The 19,610-nt window shown below is 50.5% G+C and overlaps 1 protein-coding gene across 2 annotated transcripts in view; it reads right to left on the bottom strand.

Moving 5' to 3' along the window:
* The window catches only part of CACHD1 (cache domain containing 1), a 534,201-nt gene that overhangs the window by 340,815 nt on the left and 173,776 nt on the right, over nt 1-19,610 (bottom strand). For both annotated transcript variants that reach the window (XM_030205962.1, XM_030205963.1), the window contains exon 2: nt 7,182-7,244. In XM_030205962.1, coding sequence (XP_030061822.1) covers nt 7,182-7,244 — 63 coding nt within the window. The remainder of the gene's footprint in view (nt 1-7,181; nt 7,245-19,610) is intronic.

The raw sequence follows: 19,610 nt of genomic DNA, 5'->3' as shown, positions 1-19,610 counted from the left end.
GTCCAGTTTCTACAGATCTTTCGAGGCTAACTCCAGAAGTAGAGGGAGCTATATCTGTCTCAGCATTATGGTGTGATGAGGATCATGGTTCTCCAATCCTGCTTGAGTTTCAGTAAACTCTTCCCTACAAGAGGTACTGGAAGGTAGACATACAGAAGACCCTTCTCCTATGGAGGAGGAAGGCATCCGATGTTGGCTTGCCATGTGATTTGAGCTTGGAGCAAAACTGAGGGACCTTGTTGAAGTAAGTGGTGAAAAGATCCATTGAGGGGGAGCCCCACACTCAGAAGATCTGCTGGGCAATGCCCATGTTTACAGACCATTTGTGAGGTTACAGTATCCTGTTCAGTCTCTCTGCCAGATTGTCATCTTGCCCAGCCAGGTGTGCCCATCGCCACAACTCAACTGCCTCCTGACACAAGAGGTATGAACCCATGCATCCCTGCTTGCTGAGGTAATACATTGTTTTTCCAGGCCTTGTTAAATAAAAAAATAAATAAATAAAAACATAAGAGTAGCTATACTGGGTCAGACTGATGGTCTATCTAGCCCAGTATCCTGCTTCCAACAGTGGGCAATCCAGGTCACCAGTACCTGGTAGAATCCCAAATAGAAGCAAGATTCCAAGTTTTGAGAATTTATATCAGCTGTCTATACTTTACATTGTAGAGGAGGAAATACAAGGGGGGGTGCTTTATGCGACTCATCGCGCAATAAAAATGTTTTGATTGTGATTAACTGTGTGATTAAAATTTTTAATCGATCTGCAGCCCTAATAAAATATGATCCTGCTAAAAAATAAAAATAAAAAACCCTCAAACTCAGTGGATTAATCTTTTGATTCGGTGTCCTGGTTTGCATCATATATATCTCTATGTTAAAAGAAGGGTGAAATGCATTTTTGTTAACTTCATATTAAAAAATGCAAAGTTGCGTGACTTCAGCATATCTAGTCATCATTAAGACATCTTTTGAAGTCTAATATTAACTCATACTGATCTGTTTTTGATAACGTGCCCAAGTAAATATGCCAAACAGAAAGGGTATGATACATACCTGTAGCAGTTGTTCTCCGAGGACAGCAGGCTGATTGTTCTCACGACTGGGTTGACGTCCGCGGCAGCCCCCACCAACCGGAAAAAGCTTCGCGGGACGGTCGGCACGCAGGGCACGCCCACCGCGCATGCGCGGCCGTCTTCCCGCCCGTGCGCGACCGCTCCCGCCAGTTGAATGACAAGCAATAAAGTATGAAACACAACTCCAAAGGGGAGGAGGGAGGGAAGGTGAGAACAATCAGCCTGCTGTCCTCGGAGAACAACTGCTACAGGTATGTATCATACCCTTTCTCCGAGGACAAGCAGGCTGCTTGTTCTCACGACTGGGGTATCCCTAGCTCTCAGGCTCACTCAAAACAATAACCCAGGTCAATTGAACCTCGCAACGGCGAGGGTACAACAGAAATTGACCTACGAAGAACAACTAACTGAGAGTGCAGCCTGACCAGAATAAATTCGGGTCCTGGAGGGTGGAGTTGGATTTACACCCCAAACAGATTCTGCAGCACCGACTGCCCGAACCGACTGTCGCGTCGGGTATCCTGCTGGAGGCAGTAATGAGATGTGAATGTGTGGACAGATGACCACGTCGCAGCCTTGCAGATCTCTTCAATAGTGGCTGACTTCAAGTGGGCCACCGACGCTGCCATGGCTCTGACACTATGAGCCGTGACATGACCCTCAAGAGTCAGCCCAGCCTGGGCGTAAGTGAAGGAAATGCAATCTGCTAGCCAATTAGAGATGGTGCGTTTCCCGACAGCGACCCCTAGCCTGTTAGGGTCGAAAGAAATAAACAATTGGGCGGACTGTCTGTGGGGCTGTGTCCGCTCCAAGTAGAAGGCCAATGCTCTCTTGCAGTCCAATGTGTGCAACTGACGTTCAGCAGGGCGGGTATGCGGCCTGGGGAAGAATGTTGGCAAGACAATTGACTGGTTAAGATGGAACTCCGACACCACCTTCGGCAGGAACTTTGGGTGAGTGCGGAGCACTACTCTGTTGTGATGAAATTTGGTATATGGAGCATGAGCTACTAGGGCTTGAAGCTCACTGACCCTACGAGCGGAAGTAACTGCCACCAGGAAAATGACCTTCCAGGTCAAGTACTTCAGATGGCAGGTATTCAGTGGCTCAAAAGGAGGTTTCATCAGCTGGGTGAGGACGACGTTGAGATCCCATGACACAGTAGGAGGCTTGATAGGGGGCTTTGACAAAAGCAAGCCTCTCATGAATCGAACGACTAAAGGCTCTCCAGAGATGGCTTTACCTTCCACACGATAATGGTAAGCACTAATCGCACTAAGGTGATTCCTTACTGAGTTGGTCTTGAGGCCAGACTCTGATAAGTGCAGAAGGTATTCAAGCAGGTTCTGTGCAGGGCAAGAACGAGGTTCTAGGGCCATGCTCTCACACCACACGACAAACCTCCTCCACTTGAAAAAGTAACTCTTTTTAGTGGAATCCTTCCTAGAGGCAAGCAAGACCCGGGAGACACCCTCAGACAGACCCAACGCAGTGAAGTCTACGCCCTCAACATCCAGGCCGTGAGAGCCAGAGACTGAAGGTTGGGGTGCAGCAACGCTCCGTCGTTCTGCGAAATGAGAGTCGGAAAACACTCCAATCTCCACGGTTCTTCGGAGGACAACTCCAGAAGAAGAGGGAACCAGATCTGACGGGGCCAAAAGGGCGCTATCAGAATCATGGTGCCGCGGTCTTGCTTGAGCTTCAGTAAGGTCTTCCCCACCAAAGGTATGGGAGGATAAGCATACAGGAGGCCGGTCCCCCAATGGAGGAGAAAGGCATCCGACGCTAGCCTGCCGTGTGCCTGAAGTCTGGAACAGAACAGAGGCAGCTTGTGGTTGGTCTGAGAGGCGAAAAGGTCCACCGAGGGGGTGCCCCACGCTCGGAAGATCTTGCGTACCACTCTGGCATGGAGCGACCACTCGTGCGGTTGCATGACTCTGCTCAGTCTGTCGGCCAGACTGTTGTTTACGCCTGCCAGGTATGTGGCTTGGAGGAGCATGCCGAACCGACACGCCCAACGCCACATCCCGACGGCCTCCTGGCACAGGGGGCGAGATCCGGTGCCCCCCTGCTTGTTGACGTAATACATTGCAACCTGATTGTCTGTCCGAATTTGGATAATTTGACAGGACAGCCGATCTCTGAAAGCCTTCAGTGCGTTCCAGATCGCTCGGAGCTCCAGGAGGTTGATCTGCAGATCCTTTCCTGGAGGGACCACAGACCCTGAGTGTGGAGCCCATCGACATGGGCTCCCCACCCCAGGCGAGATGCATCCGTCGTCAGCACTTTCGTGGGCTGCGGAACTTGGAATGGACGTCCCAGGGTCAAATTGGTCCGGATGGTCCACCAGAGCAGTGAAGTGCGACAACTGGTGGAGAGGCGGATGACATCTTCTAGATTCCCGGTGGCTTGGAACCACTGGGAAGCTAGGGTCCATTGAGCAGATCTCATGTGAAGACGAGCCATGGGAGTCACATGAACTGTGGAGGCCATATGACCCAGAAGTCTCAACATCTGCCGAGCTGTGATCTGCTGAGACGCTCTGGTCTGCGAAGCCAGGGCCAAGAGATTGGTGGCCCTCGCTTCGGGAAGGTAGGCCTGAGCCGTCTGGGAATTCAGCAGCGCTCCTATGAATTCCAGAGACTGAGTTGGCTGGAGATGGGACTTTGGGTAATTTATCACAAACCCCAGCAGCTCCAGAAGTTGAATAGTGCACTGCATGGACCGGAGGGCTCCTGCCTCCGAGGTGTTCTTGACCAGCCAATCGTCGAGATATGGGAACACGTGCACTCCCAGCTTGCGTAGGTAGGCCGCTACCACCACGAGGCACTTTGTAAACACTCGTGGGGCAGAGGCGAGCCCAAAGGGCAGCACACAATACTGAAAGTGCCGTGCGCCCAGGCGGAATCTGAGATACTGTCTGTGAGCTGGCAGTATCGGGATGTGAGTGTATGCGTCCTTTAAATCCAGGGAACATAGCCAATCGTTTTTCTGAATCATTGGCAGAAGGGTGCCCAAGGAAAGCATCCTGAACTTTTCTTTGACCAGGAATTTGTTCAGGCCTCTCAGGTCTAGGATGGGACGCATCCCCCCTGTTTTCTTTCCACAAGGAAGTACCTGGAATAGAATCCCTGCCCTTCCTGCCCGGGTGGTACGGGCTCGACCGCATTGGCGCTGAGAAGGGCGGAGAGTTCCTCTGCAAGTACCTGCTTGTGATGGGAGCTGAAAGACTGAGCTCCTGGAGGACAATTTGGAGGCAGGGAGGCCAAATTCAGGGCGTATCCGCACCGCACTATTTGGAGAACCCACTGGTCGGAGGTTATGAGAGGCCACCTTTGGTGAAAAAATTTTAACCTCCCTCCGACCGGCAGATCGTCCGGTACGGACACTTGTAGGGCGGCTATGTTCCCGTGGATCCAGTCAAAAGCCCGTCCCCGGCTTTTGCTGTGGAGGCGCAGGGGGCTGCTTAGGCGCACGCTGTTGACGAGAACGAGCGCGCTGGGGCTGTCCCTGTGCCTGACGAGGCCTTCGGGCCGGCTGGTTGTACCTACGCTTTGCAAAAGAATAGGGTGCAGCCTGCCGTGCCCGGGAAAAAACGCCCACCCGTGGGGGCGGGTGCTGAAGGCGCCCGGTGGGAGAGCTTGTCGAGAGCGGTTTCCCCGCTGATGCAGTTGGTCCACCATCTGCTCGACCTTCTCACCGAAAATGTTATCCCCCCGGCAAGGGACGTCGGCCAGTCTCTGCTGGGTGCGGTTGTCCAGGTCAGAGGCACGCAGCCATGAGAGCCTGCGCATCACTATACCTTGGGCCGCAGCACGAGATGCCACGTCACAGGTGTCAAAAATCCCCCTGGACAGGAACTTTCTGCACGCCTTCAGCTGCCTGACCACCTCCTGATAAGGCCTGGACTGCTCCGGCGGGAGCTTATCGACCAGGTCCGCCAGCTGTTGCACATTGGTCCGCATGTGGATGCTCATATAGAGCAGGTACGATTGGATGCGGGTCACGAGCATGGAGGACTGGTAGGCCTTCCTCCCAAATGAGTCCAGAGTGCGAGACTCCCGCCCCGGGGGCGCCGAGGCGGTATCCCTCGAACTCCGTGCCCTCTTGAGAGCAGAATCCACGACCGCTGAGTCATGGGGCAACTGGGGCCGCATGAGCTCTGGGTCAGAGTGGATCCTGTACTGGGACTCTGCTTTCTTGGGAATGGTGGGATTAGTTAATGGTCGCACCCAGTTCCGGAGCAGCGTCTCCTTCAGGACATTGTGCAGCGGTACCGTGGAGGACTCTCTAGGTGGTGATGGATAGTCGAGGACCTCGAGCATCTCGGCCCTCGGCTCTTCCACAGAGACCACGGGAAAGGGAATGCTTATAGACATATCCCGCACAAAGGAGGCAAAGGAGAGACTCTCAGGAGGTGAGAGCTTCCTCTCCGGTGACGGCGTGGGGTCCGAGGGAAGGCCCGTAGACTCCTCTGAGGAGAAATATCTCGGGTCCTCCTCTTCCCCCCACGAGTCCTCATCCTCGGTATCGGACATTAGCTCATGTAGCTGAGTCCGGTACCGGGCCCGGCTCGACGTCGAGGCACCGAGGCCTCGGTGTCGTCGAGCGGTGGACTCCCGCGCCGGCGGGGACGGAGCTCCCTCCATCGACGTCGACGGGGACTCCACCTGCGTGGCTGTCGAGACCGGCACCGCAAGCGGCGGCGGTGTCGACTGCCCCGGCGCCGGGCTAGAGCTCGCCGGCGCCACAGTCATCGGCGCCGAGGGCGCAAGCACCCCCGGCGCCGGCACAGCCTGGCGCATCAGCCCTTCCAGGAGCCCCGGAAGGATGGCTCTGAGGCACTCGTCCAGGCCCGCTGCCGAGAAAGGCGGTGGGGCCGGCAAGGGTGTCGGTGCCAGAAGCTGCTGGGGGCCAGGAGACGGCACCGAGGTGCCGGAACCCCGACGCGTCGGTACCTCCACCACCGACGGAGATCTCTCCTCTCTGTGATGACGCTTCGGCGTCGACACCTCCTCAGGCACCGAGGGCTCCCGGTGACGGCGCTTCTTGTCCTTCTTCCGGTGCACGTCACCGGTGCCGGAGGGCATGGAGGAGGAGGAGGTCGATCCCCCTCGGTCTCGAGGGTACCGGGTCCGACAGGGTTCGGTCCCGTGGCTCACGAGTTGAGGGAGTGACCGGGGCCGACTGCCCACGCGGTCTCTCTACCCCACTCTCGCCGGCGGACCGGCGGGCCGACGGGACCTGTTCTCCTGGGGTCGCTGCCATCGGTGCCGATGTCTCGGGCATCGATACCGGTACCGAAGAACCGGCCTTCGATACCGATGCCGTCGAGGTCGACGTCGAGGGGCCGGCGCAAGTTCCAAAAAGACGGTCCCGCAGAACTTGCCTCGCAACCTGAGTCCGTTTCCCGGAGACCGAGACACAAAGCACACGACTTGAGATTGTGCTCCGGCCCGAGGCACTGGAGGCACCAAGCCGTGGGTGTCGGTCTGCGAGATCGGCCGGCCGCAGCGACCACACTTTTTAAATCCACTCGGGACCTTCGAGGACATCGACGGAAAAATCGCGTCGGCGAAGTCAAAGTCGGCAATGGTGGCTAAAATCACACCATGAAAATTGAAACCGATCCGAGCGGCCACTAGGCCGCAACGAGGCGTCCCCGCTAGAAAGCGAGGGAAAAAGGAGGAGCGCGTGCTCCACACGCGCAAAATTCTTTTTTTTTTTTTTTTTTTTTGGATAACAAACGAAACTGAAAGAAGAAGAGGCCAAAAGGGCCAAGAGCGACGACCCGCGTAAACGCGGGTCGAAAATTCCGGCGGCTGAAACGAGAGAGTTGCAAAAACACGACTCTCTCAGTCGCGGGAAAAAAGTAACTGGCGGGAGCGGTCGCGCACGGGCGGGAAGACGGCCGCGCATGCGCGGTGGGCGTGCCCTGCGTGCCGACCGTCCCGCGAAGCTTTTCCGGTTGGTGGGGGCTGCCGCGGACGTCAACCCAGTCGTGAGAACAAGCAGCCTGCTTGTCCTCGGAGAAGAAACAAATACTGTACAAGTCCCAAAAATATTTACAAGTCCCCTGTTTAAACATGCAAAATGGTTGCTCACCTGTTGAACTTCACTTTCTCCATTGGACATCTTCTCTGTGTATACAAACGAATTAAATATTTTCTGAAATAAACAGAAAAGCAAAAGTCAAAAGTTTGACATCAAGACCTTCAGAGACACAAAGACAAAGTAGATCAAAGATCTTGTGCATCAAAATGGCAAAGTATGACTCAGAAAAAGCAAAGCAAATCCTAAAGTCAGCTTTCCTGCAGGCCACTGAGTATCTACAATCAGCACCCATGCAACAGAAACCAGATGGTTTGCTAGACTTTTTTGTACTATAATTATACATTACCTGAGTTTCTGCCATATTATCTGACTAGTACAATCTTAAAGTTGAAAGCTGTTCTCTTAGACAGCCCCTTCGAATTACTGTAATTGTTTACAGATACTGGTATTCAAATACAATGGACAATTTAATTCCTTATAACCAGTGCTCTCCATGCTTCCTCAGTCCTTGTCAGTTTCCATAGTAGTCACTCTCTTTCTCTCTGAGTTTACTAAATTTCAGGACATAATTTACTGTTCCAATATATGGAAGCCTCAGCTGCATGAGTGATAAAAAAATAAAATAAAAGCAGATCACATTTGCCATATAGGCAGTGGTAACTACCAACAGCTGCCTTTCTTTAACCTTTAAGAGAGAAATAATACAGAGACTGCGTCTCCTTCCCCTTTTCCACACTCTGTTGAAAAATGGGTGTCTGACTTCCAAGCACAGCGTAAAATATATCGTACAGGTTTAAAAGTGGTCTAAGCTCAGTTAAAAAAAAAAAAACAACAACTTTATATCTATACTTATTTATTTTTTAAAAATTACAACATCATCTACCACTCTGAGCAAGAAACAAAAAACATATAGTAATTCACATAAAACAAAACCCCAAACTCGGCTAAAACAACCAAAAATAAAAACTGCTCCAGTGTTGATTCTGCTGAGCACTAGTGCCCTAATTTCTTGCATACCCTGCCCACCTAGGCACAGGTGATGACATTAGATGCAGTACATTAACACCATAGTGGCATCTGCACAGCGGCACCACACGCCAAAGGGGGCACACAAAGAGCAGGACAAGTTCCTTATGGCAACTCCTAGGCAATCTTATTGTACTTCTTTCGACCTTCTTCCTATAGACGCTTGCAACTGACCACCAGGTGCAGGTTCATATTTTTTCAGATATTTAATTCTCTCTACTTCTACTAATGGCCACTATTCCTGTGTACTGGATCTGTCGCCCTATCCACCTCATTCTCTCCCCCAGAAAGCATGAACTCATCCCATGCTCTTTAGTTCCTATCACTAATCCCCCTCTTTCACATCCAACAGATTCTTTGCACCTGGCCTTCTTTTCTTTGCTTCTTTTAAATTATAGATCTTTACATGGGAAGAGAGCCCTTGCCTATGATGAGCTTCTTCCAAATTAGGGAAAGGGAAGGGAAATGGGACTTGATATACCGCCTTTCTGAGGTTTTTGCAACTACATTCAAAGCGGTTTACATATATTCAGGTACTTATTTTTTGTACCAGGGGCAATGGAGGGTTAAGTGACTTGCCCAGAGTCACAAGGAGCTGCAGTGGGAATCAAACTCAGTTCCCCAGGATCAAAGTCCACTGCACTAACCACTAGGCTACTCCTCCAACGTACCATGTAGAATCTCAAGTAGGGAAGGGGAAATGAGACTTGATATACCATCTTTCTGTGGTTACAATTAAAATACTTTATATATTATATACAGGTGCTTGTTTTGTACCTGGAGCAATAGAGTGTCAAGTGACTGTCCAGAGTCACAAGGAGCTGCAGTGGGAATTGAATTAAACCCAGGTCCCCAGGATCAAAATCCACTGCACTAACTTAAAATCGCTCCTCACTGAGATTTGGTTGCAGTGAGGATGCTATTTTTATCTTAGTGTTTACTTTCCAACTATGTAGCATTTTCTACTTCAAGGCGTTCAGCAAAGAGGGTGGTGGTGTAGCAATTTCAGCACCCTCTTCCTGAATTGCCTCAATATAATTTATCATATCAGGAATCTCTTCTTCTCCACTTACATTCTTCACCTAACTTCCACTTTCTTTTGTTATATGTACCAGCATTGTTGATTCTGACCACATATGCTTTTGTTTCAAACTTTTTCAGATGCAGTAGTGCACTACTACCCCAACTTAATTATAATAGGTGACTTTAATTTCCACTTCGTAGGCCACTTGTGTTCCAAGAATACATGCTTCATCTCACTCCTTTGTGACCTTTACTTGGTTCAGCATCTCCCATTTGCTACTCATACAGCAGGCCACATCCTAGACCTTGTCTTCACTTGTCACTTGACTCCTTTATTCTATCTAACTTATCATCTCTTCCTGTCTCCTGGTTAGATCATGTTATCTTATCTCAACTTGAATCTTTCTCAAATCTCGTTGTCTTATTTCACAACTCCCATCATTCGATTACAATACTGTAGACACAAAGCAGCTTTCTCCTTTTTTTCTGTGAATTCCCTATGGATTTTACCTCCCTTTCCTTATCAGAGCAAACCAGTCTGTTCAACCACAAAATCTGTCCCTCTCTCTGCTGGCTCTACACATCGTTCCTAGAAACCCTGGTATTAACCTGACCTACCACTGCAGGAAAGGCACCTTTGAAAGGTGTCAGCACTTTGTAAGCAATTGAAGTCCTCTTACTGAAACTGTCTTAGAGATCTTCAATGGCAATACTATTCTTCTTAATTAATAGCACCCTTTTTTTCTATACTATCTCGTCTGTCATCTCTTTCTCCCCAACCCTCAATCTCCTCCTCCCCTACCAATCTTACAGTGCACACTTTTGCCAGTTCTTCTCTAAGAAGTTGAACTCTTTCTGCTCAACTCTCCATGTGGTTCTCCAGTCCTCCAGCCAGTTAGCAGCCTCCCTCCCCTCTACCCCTATTCTTGATTCCACTTGACCCCAAATCTCATACCTAACTAAAATAAACCCACTGAAATTGTGTCCAGCTCTCCAACTGACCTAAATGGTCAAGCTTGACAGCTGGGGATTCCAAATACTGAAACAACTCCACTAGAGAAGCTACTTTAGTTGACAAGAAAGCTCATGGTATACCGCAGTACCCCCATCAATAGGATCTCTGGTAAGTCTCCTCACAATTGCAAATAATTCCTTAGGCCCAAAACAACTTTGTAAAATCTGATTATTAAAAAAAAAATCCTTCTTTGCCTGCAGCATGCCCTTTGGTATAACTCCAAACCCTTCCGATATGCTTCCACTGTGTAAGCCTCTACGATGACGAATCACAGCAGGCAAAAGTAGAGGCTGACCAAAGACGAATCACCACTGGAGTTATGAATCCAACAGTCTTTATTGATATGAATAAAGGAAGGACCCGACACAGGCCGTGTTTCGACGCATGCAAGTGCCTACATCAGGGGTCAGATAGTAAACTCTATGGGTGAAAAATCATAAATAATCATGAATAGAAACAATGAACAAACATGTATAACTGTGTGCAAAAGTATATAAATTTTGAAATTTGAAATACAAACCATGTTCATAATGATCAACATGTAAATTGACTAATAAAAAAAATTATATATACGATAAAAAGAGAAAAAAATAAATAGTAAAAAATTAAATCGAAAATATGAAAATAATATAAAAATGATGTAAAAAATATAAAAAATACCAGCACACAAGTATCTTTGAAAAAGAAATAAATAAATCAAATGTGAGTTAATGAAGCATTCACAATAATTTGAATCAGAAAAATAATAAAGGATTAATTAGAAACATTCATAATCAATAAAAAAAAACAACAATCAATATGCCATAATTGGCATTGTCGTGTTAATACTGAAAGTGTTGGTACTGAATCATTGTGGAACAAATCAAAAATAATAATAGTATATTTTACTGGTTTTCAATCCACTAGTTGTCCTGTTGTGGTTGTTGGTGAGCCCTTAGGTTCCCTGAGGCCTGGTAAGACCTCCGAGGACCGCCGCACACCCCGAATCTTCACCCGCGGCGACCGCCGTTCACCGGGGATTGAGCCCCCAGCTGCAGGCGGCCAGCAGGACTGCTGGAACAGCGGGGTGATGGTCGGCTTGGCTGGGAGTCAGCAACTCAGTCTTTAAAGGGCCGCTAGCAAGGACGGCTAGCTGAAGAGGACACCGTCTCCGAAGGTGGCTAGCGAGGACGGCTAGCTGAAGAGGACACAGTCTCTGAAGGTGGCTAGCAAGGACGGCTAGCTGAAGAGGGCACAGCCTCTGAAGGTGGCTAGCAAGGGCGGCTAGCTGAAGAGGGCACAGTCTCTGAAGGTGGCTAGCAAGGACGGCTAGCTGAAGAGGGCACAGTCTCTGGAGTTGGCTAGCAAGGACGGCTAGCTGAAGAGGATACAGTCCCTGGAGTTGGCTAGCAAGGACGGCTAGCTGAAGAGGATACAGTCCCTGGAGTTGGCTAGCAAGGACGGCTAGCTGAAGAGGATACAGCCTCTGGAGTTGGCTAGCAAGGACGGCTAGCTGAAGAGGATACAGCCTCTGGAGTTGGCTAGCAAGGACGGCTAGCTGAAGAGGATACAGTCTCTGGAGTTGGCTAGCAAGGACGGCTAGCTGAAGAGGATACAGTCTCTGGAGTTGGCTAGCAAGGACGGCTAGCTGAAGAGGATACAGTCTCTGGAGTTGGCTAGCAAGGACGGCTAGCTGAAGAGGATACAGGCTCTGGAGTTGGCTAGCAAGGACGGCTAGCTGAAGAGGATACAGGCTCTGGAGTTGGCTAGCAAGGACGGCTAGCTGAAGAGGATACAGCCTCTGGAGTTGGCTAGCAAGGACGGCTAGCTGAAGAGGATATAGCCTCTGGAGCTGGCTAGCAAGGATGGCTAGCTGAAGAGGATACAGTCTCTGGGGTTGGCTTCTGACGAACGAAACGGAAGCATTGGTCCCCTTCCGTTTCGTCGTTTAAATCCCCCGCCCGCCGGCCCCTGGAATCAGCTGGAACCAATCCCCCCGGCCTAGACAGGCAAGGGAGACCGGGATTGGCCAGCCTGCCCGGCGGGCGGGGTCTCTTTGTCCATGCGCCAATCCGGCACGAGGAGGCGGGGCTAGCTTGCTGGTCCGCTCCAGCGAGAGAGACGACGCCGCCGGCGCCGCCATCTTGGCCGGCGTATCCCCTCCTCTGAGACCGGCGCTTGCTCCAGCGGATCGCCGGTCTCGGAGCGGCCCGCGGCAGCGCTGGCCCTGTCGGCGGCTGGTCTTCGCCGCCCCGGATCCCGCGGCCTCCGTCGGTCTTCGCCCCCCGCTGGGGCCCCCCGGTAAGGGCCCGGAACGGGACAGTATCCTCCCCGGATGCCCCCTTTTCTCTGGGCCCGGGTTTGGAAGGATACCGGGCGTGGAAGGCTTTGACCAATTTTGGAGCATGTACATTCGCCGCGGGCTCCCAGGAGTGGTCTTCGGGGCCAAAATTCTTCCAGGACAATAAGTAATATAGCTTTCCTCGCTGTCTTTTTGCATCCAGGATTTCGTCCACTTCAAACTCTGGATCGGGGTCTGCTTCGAGCCTTTCGGTTTCCTGCCGTTGAGGATGCCATCGAGACCCCCGAAAACTCTTCAATAAGGACACATGGAAGGCGTTATGCACCCGCAGGGTACTAGGTAGCCGCAACCGATATGTCACAGCTCCAAGTCGGGATTGGATTGCAAAGGGTCCAATGTACCGAGGTCCCAATCTACGGGAGGGCACCCGAAGCCGGAGGTATTTTGTGCTTAACCATACCTTCTGCCCTGGTTGCAAGACGGGAGCGGCTTTCCGATGCCGATCTGCGAAGATCTTGTATTTGGTGGCTGCCTTCTGCAGTTGTTCTCGGGCCGTGTCCCAGACTCTTTGCAGATATGCCAGAGTTTCATTAACCATGGGGGTTGGAGATCCAGACGGGAACGGTGCTGGAAGTCGAGGATGTCGTCCATACACTAAGAAGAATGGAGAGTCTCCCGAGGCCGAGTGGATACTTGTGGTTATATGCAAACTCGGCCCAAGGGAGCAGGGAGACCCAGTTGTCTTGGCATTTGTTGACAAACGCCCGTAGAAACCCCTTCAATGTTTGGTTCGTCCTCTCGACCATACCATTGGTTTGGGGATGGTATGCGGATGAGAAATGGTTTTTCACCCCTAAGGCCGTACACAAGGCCCTCCAGAAACGTGAGGTGAATTGGGGGCCTCGGTCACTAATGATCCGAAGAGGCAGCCCATGAAGTCGGAAAATGTGTTGAATGAAGAGTTGAGCTAATGCGGCCGCTGACGGAAGTCCCGGCAAGGGAACGAAATGGGCCATTCTGGAAAAGCGGTCAATTACTACCCAAATCACCGTATTTTCCCGGGAACTGGGGAGATCGGTGATAAAATCCATGGAAAGCTCCGTCCAGGGCCCGGTCGGTACGGGCATTGGTTGTAGTTTCCCCATGGGTGTCCCGACCACCGGTTTGGTCCGGGCGCACACCGGACAGGTGGTGACAAATTGAAGAATATCCCGCCTCATCTGAGGCCATTGATATTGCCTGGTAATGAGACGCAGAGTCTTTTGATACCCAAAATGTCCCGCCCATTTGGACGAATGCCCCCATTGCATTACCTTCGCTCGCTCAGCGGCCGGCACTAGTTCTCTCGTAGGAGCCACCTCCCCCATGGCCGCGCTGAGGCATGCCGGATCCAACATGGAATGGGTCTCCTTGGTCTCCTCTGGAATCTCAAATGCTCTGGAGAGGGAGTCCGCAGGGGTATTTTGAGTAGCCGCCCAAAACACTAATTGAAAATGAAATCTGGCGAAAAACAATGACCACCGGGCCTGTCGGGGATTGAGCAGTTGAGCTTCTTGTAAATACAGTAGATTCTTGTGGTCAGTGATCACAGTGAATCGATGTTCCGCTCCCTCCAGCAGATGTCTCCATTCCTGCAGGGCTAATTTCAATGCTAGGAGCTCTCTGTCCCCTACTGTATAATTACATTCCGCCGGGGAGAATCTCCGAGAGAAGAAAGAGCAAGGCTGGCGCCGGCCCTTAGGATTCACTTGTGAGAGGACCGCCCCGGCTCCCAACGCGGACGCATCCACTTCCACAATAAATGGCTTGTCTGGATCCGGGGCTAACAAAATGGACGCCGAGTTGAATGCCTCCTTTACCTGGCGAAAAGCCACCTGCGCCTCGGCCGGCCAGTCCCGGACCTTCGTGTTCTTTTTTGTGAGCGCTGTCAACGGCGCCGTCAGTTGCGAATACTGGGGAATAAACTGGCGATAGTAGTTCGCGAATCCCAAAAAACGTTGCAGTGCTTTCAATCCCAGCGGTTGTGGCCATTCTCGAATTGCCCGGAGTTTGTCCGGTTCCATCTGCAGCCCCCCGGGTAACAGAATGTGTCCCAAAAAAGGTAACGACCTCTGGTGAAAGGCGCACTTGCTGAGCTTAGCAAACAGGCGGTATTGTCGTAACCGCTGCAGCACTGCGCGGACATGACCCACATGTTCCGTGGGGTCTTGGGAAAACACCAAGATGTCGTCCAGATACACAATTACCGTGGAGTTCAGCAAATCCTCGAGCACAAAATTAATCAGTCGCTGAAACACCGCAGGGGCATTACATAGGCCGAATGGCATCACCCGATACTCGAAATGTCCCTCGTGGGTGTTAAAAGCCGTCTTCCATTCGTCCCCTCGCCGGATTCGCACTAAGTTGTAGGCCCCCCGTAAGTCCAACTTGGTAAACATCTGGGCTCCTTGTAGCCTGTCAAAGAGTTCGGGAATGAGCGGGAGAGGAAAACGATCCTTTACCGTGATGGCATTTAAACCCCGATAATCGATACAGGGCCTCAAGGAGCCATCCTTCTTAGTAACAAAAAAGAATCCGGCCCCGGCCGGAGATGTAGAGGGCCGGATGAAACCTCTTCGCAGATTCTCCCGGATGTACTCTTGCATCGCTTTGGACTCCCCTCGGGACAGGGTATACAGTCGGCCCCGCGGTGGCATGGTATCTGCCATCAAGTTAATGGCACAGTCAAACGACCGATGAGGCGGTAGAACTTCTGCCTCCACTGGACAAAAGACATCTGCAAAGTCCCTATAGTCCATGGGCAGGGAGCCCAGCTCTATCCGCGCCCCCCCGGGCGTAGTAGTACATGCGGGGCAGCTGCCGGTCCGGCCCTTACAACAGTTCTCCCGACAGGAACTGCCCCAAGCTTGGATACTTCCTTTGGTCCAGTCAATAACAGGGCTATGCCTCCGTAGCCAGGGCAATCCTAGAACCACTGGATGAATGGTCCGGGATAGTACCAGGAATTGGGTCTCTTCCCGGTGATCCTCCCCCACCTGCAATTCCAGAAAGGAGGAAATCTCCGTGACCGGCTGGGGTAATGTAGTTCCCTGGATGGAGGTGATTTGCAGTGCCGGCCGCCGCGGGAGCGTGGGCCAACCCATCTGTTGTAACAGTTCGTACCCAATGAAGTTGCCCCCCGACCCAGAGTCCACAAGGGCCCGGGTCTGGATAGCGGTCTCGTGCCACCGTAGAATTACTGGCAGGGTGATCAAGGAATCCGGTAGGGGAGCAGCATGCCCCAAGACCCCTCCCCTCAAGGTGCCTTGGGGGAGACGTTTTCCGCCCGAGCGGGACAGGCTCGAATAAAATGTCTGGCCTCACCACAATAGAGGCACAGTCCGTTCCACAAGCGTTTTTTCCTGTCGGAAGGAGCCAGTCGTTGACGGCCCATCACCATCGGCTCCTCCCCATTCTCCTTGGAGTCCCGGTTCCCACGGCGAGGAGACGGCCCCTTAGTAGTCCGGGACGGTCCCCGTGCCCACTTCTGCCGTTCCGCCCGGGCTCTTGCTCGCTCCTGGAACCGGGTATCTACGCGGATACATAGCGAAATCAAGGCGTCCAGTTGGCCTGGGACCTCCCGCCCAGCCAATTCATCCTTGATTCGTTCTTGTAACCCTTCCGTAAAGATAGCCATTAAGGACTCCGGGTTCCAACGTAGCTCCGTGGCTAAAGTCCGGAAACGAATGGCATAATCGGCCACCGTTCCCTCCCCCTGATGAATTCGCAGCAGTTCCGACGCCATGGAAGATGGCCTCCCCGGAAGGTCGAACACCATCCGGAACCGGCGCTGAAATTCACTATAGTCATCTAGGATAGGGTCCTGTTGCTCGTGAAGTGGGGCCACCCAGGCCAGGGCCTTCCCTTCACATAAGCCCATGATATATCCCACTTTACTTTGGTCCGAAGCAAATGTCTCCGGTTGCATCCGGAAGGCCAAGTTGCACTGATTGAGGAACCCCTGGCAACCTCCGGGGGCCCCATTATATCGCGCCGGCTCAGGGAACCGAGGTCCCGTACGAAACCCTCCCGGACGGGGAGCCGCTGCGGCCCCCTGGACCGCAGCGGCCTGGTTCTGTACCTGAAGCGTAGAAAGTTGAGAGCATACCTTCTGGAGTGCCCCCGACAGGGCGTTCAGCTGCTCCTGCTGCTGCTGAAGTACCTTGGCCAGGTCCCGTAGATCGGGCTGCGTAGGCGAGCTCATGGCTTCCGTTTCCTGTCCTGTTGTGGTTGTTGGTGAGCCCTTAGGTTCCCTGAGGCCTGGTAAGACCTCCGAGGACCACCGCGCACCCCGAATCTTCACCCGCGGCGACCGCCGTTCACCGGGGTTGAGCCCCCTGCTGCAGGCGGCCAGCAGGACTGCTGGAACCGCGGGGTGACGGTCGGCTTGGCTGGGAGTCAGCAACTCAGTCTTTAAAGGGCCGCTAGCAAGGACGGCTAGCTGAAGAGGACACCGTCTCCGAAGGTGGCTAGCGAGGACGGCTAGCTGAAGAGGATACAGTCCCTGGAGTTGGCTAGCAAGGACGGCTAGCTGAAGAGGACACAGTCTCTGAAGGTGGCTAGCAAGGACGGCTAGCTGAAGAGGATACAGTCCCTGGAGTTGGCTAGCAAGGACGGCTAGCTGAAGAGGGCACAGCCTCTGGAGTTGGCTAGCAAGGACGGCTAGCTGAAGAGGATACAGTCTCTGGAGTTGGCTAGCAAGGACGGCTAGCTGAAGAGGATACAGCCTCTGGAGTTGGCTAGCAAGGACGGCTAGCTGAAGAGGATACAGCCTCTGGAGTTGGCTAGCAAGGACGGCTAGCTGAAGAGGATACAGCCTCTGGAGTTGGCTAGCAAGGACGGCTAGCTGAAGAGGATACAGCCTCTGGAGTTGGCTAGCAAGGACGGCTAGCTGAAGAGGATACAGTCTCTGGGGTTGGCTTCTGACGAACGAAACGGAAGCATTGGTCCCCTTCCGTTTCGTCGTTTAAATCCCCCGCCCGCCGGCCCCTGGAATCAGCTGGAACCAATCCCCCCGGCCTAGACAGGCAAGGGAGACCGGGATTGGCCAGCCTGCCCGGCGGGCGGGGTCTCTTTGTCCGTGCGCCAATCCGGCGTGAGGAGGCGGGGCTAGCTCGCTGGTCCGCTCCAGCGAGAGAGACGACGACACCGGCGCCGCCATCTTGGCCGGCGTATCCCCTCCTCCGAGACCGGCGCTTGCTCCAGCGGATCGCCGGTCTCGGAGCGGCCCGCGGCAGCGCCGGCCCCGTCGGCAGCTGGTCTTCGCTGCCCCGGATCCCGCGGCCTCTGTCGGTCTTCGCCCCCCGCTGGGGCCCCCCGGTAAGGGCCCGGAACGGGACACTAGTAGCATGAGATACGAAAGGAGGAAAATTCCATATCTGAATTTGGAATATAGAAGAATTGATTGAACAAACGCAAAAAAGCCAAAAGTCAAAAAGAATAAAATTAAAAAAATAAAACTGATGACAAAAGATTATATTGATTTTAAAGTAAAAAACTTTTATAAAAAAGGGGGTAAGACCGATTACTAACTTATGTCATAATGATGTCCATCAAAAAGAACTACGGCATAGAAAAAATGTAACTGGATCATTGTTGAGCAAATCTTGTGCAAACTTAACCAGTAATTAGCCAGAAAACGTAATGTGATATGCTAATAAGAAGAGATATGGTCACGGAACAATTTTACTAGAATTTGAAATTGTGATTGTTTATATGTTACAAACTAAAAAGCACCAAAAAACGGATAGTATTTGATGCCTTGAATAATAATTAAAATAATGATAATAAGCCTCATCGGAAATACTTAATTACAGAAGAAAGGAGGGAAAGAAGAACAACATCCAAAATATAACTAAAAATGTTTCATATATTGTTAAAACTCCAAAATAAAGACCTAAATATAGGTTAAAAAAACAAACTATAGTTTTTACTAAACCATTTTTAAGATACAAACCTGATGCATGACACGTTCTCTATTATAAACTCATCATAATTGTATACTATCGGTACTGAAGCCATGGATGCGACGACAGTGTAAAATACACTTGTGAGGCGTGATAACAAATCAGAAAGTAAAGAAAATTAGAAAAAATAGACTGCAAATTGAGGGAGAACTATTCCGTTGCTGCACTTACCCGGATGAAAGCACGGGACCACAGCTCTGCTCATATACGAAGCTGTAGACCTTCCAAAATGCTTTAACACATTTATATCCCACATTTTCCCCACCTAGTTGCAGGCTCAATGCGGCTTACACAATACCGTAAAGCTTCGGTTCAATAATACAGGTACAAAATGAAGAAGCATGATAAGAAACATAAGTATAAGCTACAAGAAATGAAGCTTTTTTTCGTTGTAGCTAACCAACTTAACTAAGACCAAACGTCAAATCTGAACAAACACTTGCAACGACTGCAGGAACAGAACTTGCAAAAGAGAAAGTGACAGCAGTATCAACAGATTTAAAGGGCATACATTGTACATGCATGAGCAAAAAATGAATAATGCATAGTGTTACTGAAACAATATAATCTTTTGTCATCAGTTTTATTTATTTTTTTATTATATTCTTTTTGACTTTTGGCTTTTTTGCGTTTGTTCAATCAATTCTTCTATATTCCAAATTCAAATATGGAATTTTCCTTCTTTTCGTATCTCATGCTACTAGTGGACTGAAAACCAGTAAAATATACTATTATTATTTTTGATTTGTTCCACAATGATTCAGTACCAACACTTTCAGTATTAACATGACATTAATGCCAATTATGGCATATTGATTGTTGTTTTTTTTTATTGATTATGAATGTTTTTAATTAATCCTTTATTATTTGTTCTGATTCTAACTATTGTGAGTGCTTCATTAACTCATATTTGATTTATTTCTTTATTTCAAAGATACATGTGCGCTGGTATTTTTTATATTATTTTTATATCATTTTTGATTTAATTTTTTACTATATATTTTTTCTGTCTTTTATCATATATATAATTTTTTTATTATTCAATTTACATGTTGATCATTATGAACACGGTTTGTATTTCAAAATTTATATACTTTTGCACACAATTATACGTTTGCTCTTTGTTTCTA

This window comes from Microcaecilia unicolor, chromosome 6 (assembly GCF_901765095.1).
Source record: "Microcaecilia unicolor chromosome 6, aMicUni1.1, whole genome shotgun sequence".
In the NCBI taxonomy this organism is placed as follows: Eukaryota; Metazoa; Chordata; class Amphibia; order Gymnophiona; family Siphonopidae; genus Microcaecilia; species Microcaecilia unicolor.
This window is presented reverse-complemented; position numbering and strand designations above follow the sequence as displayed.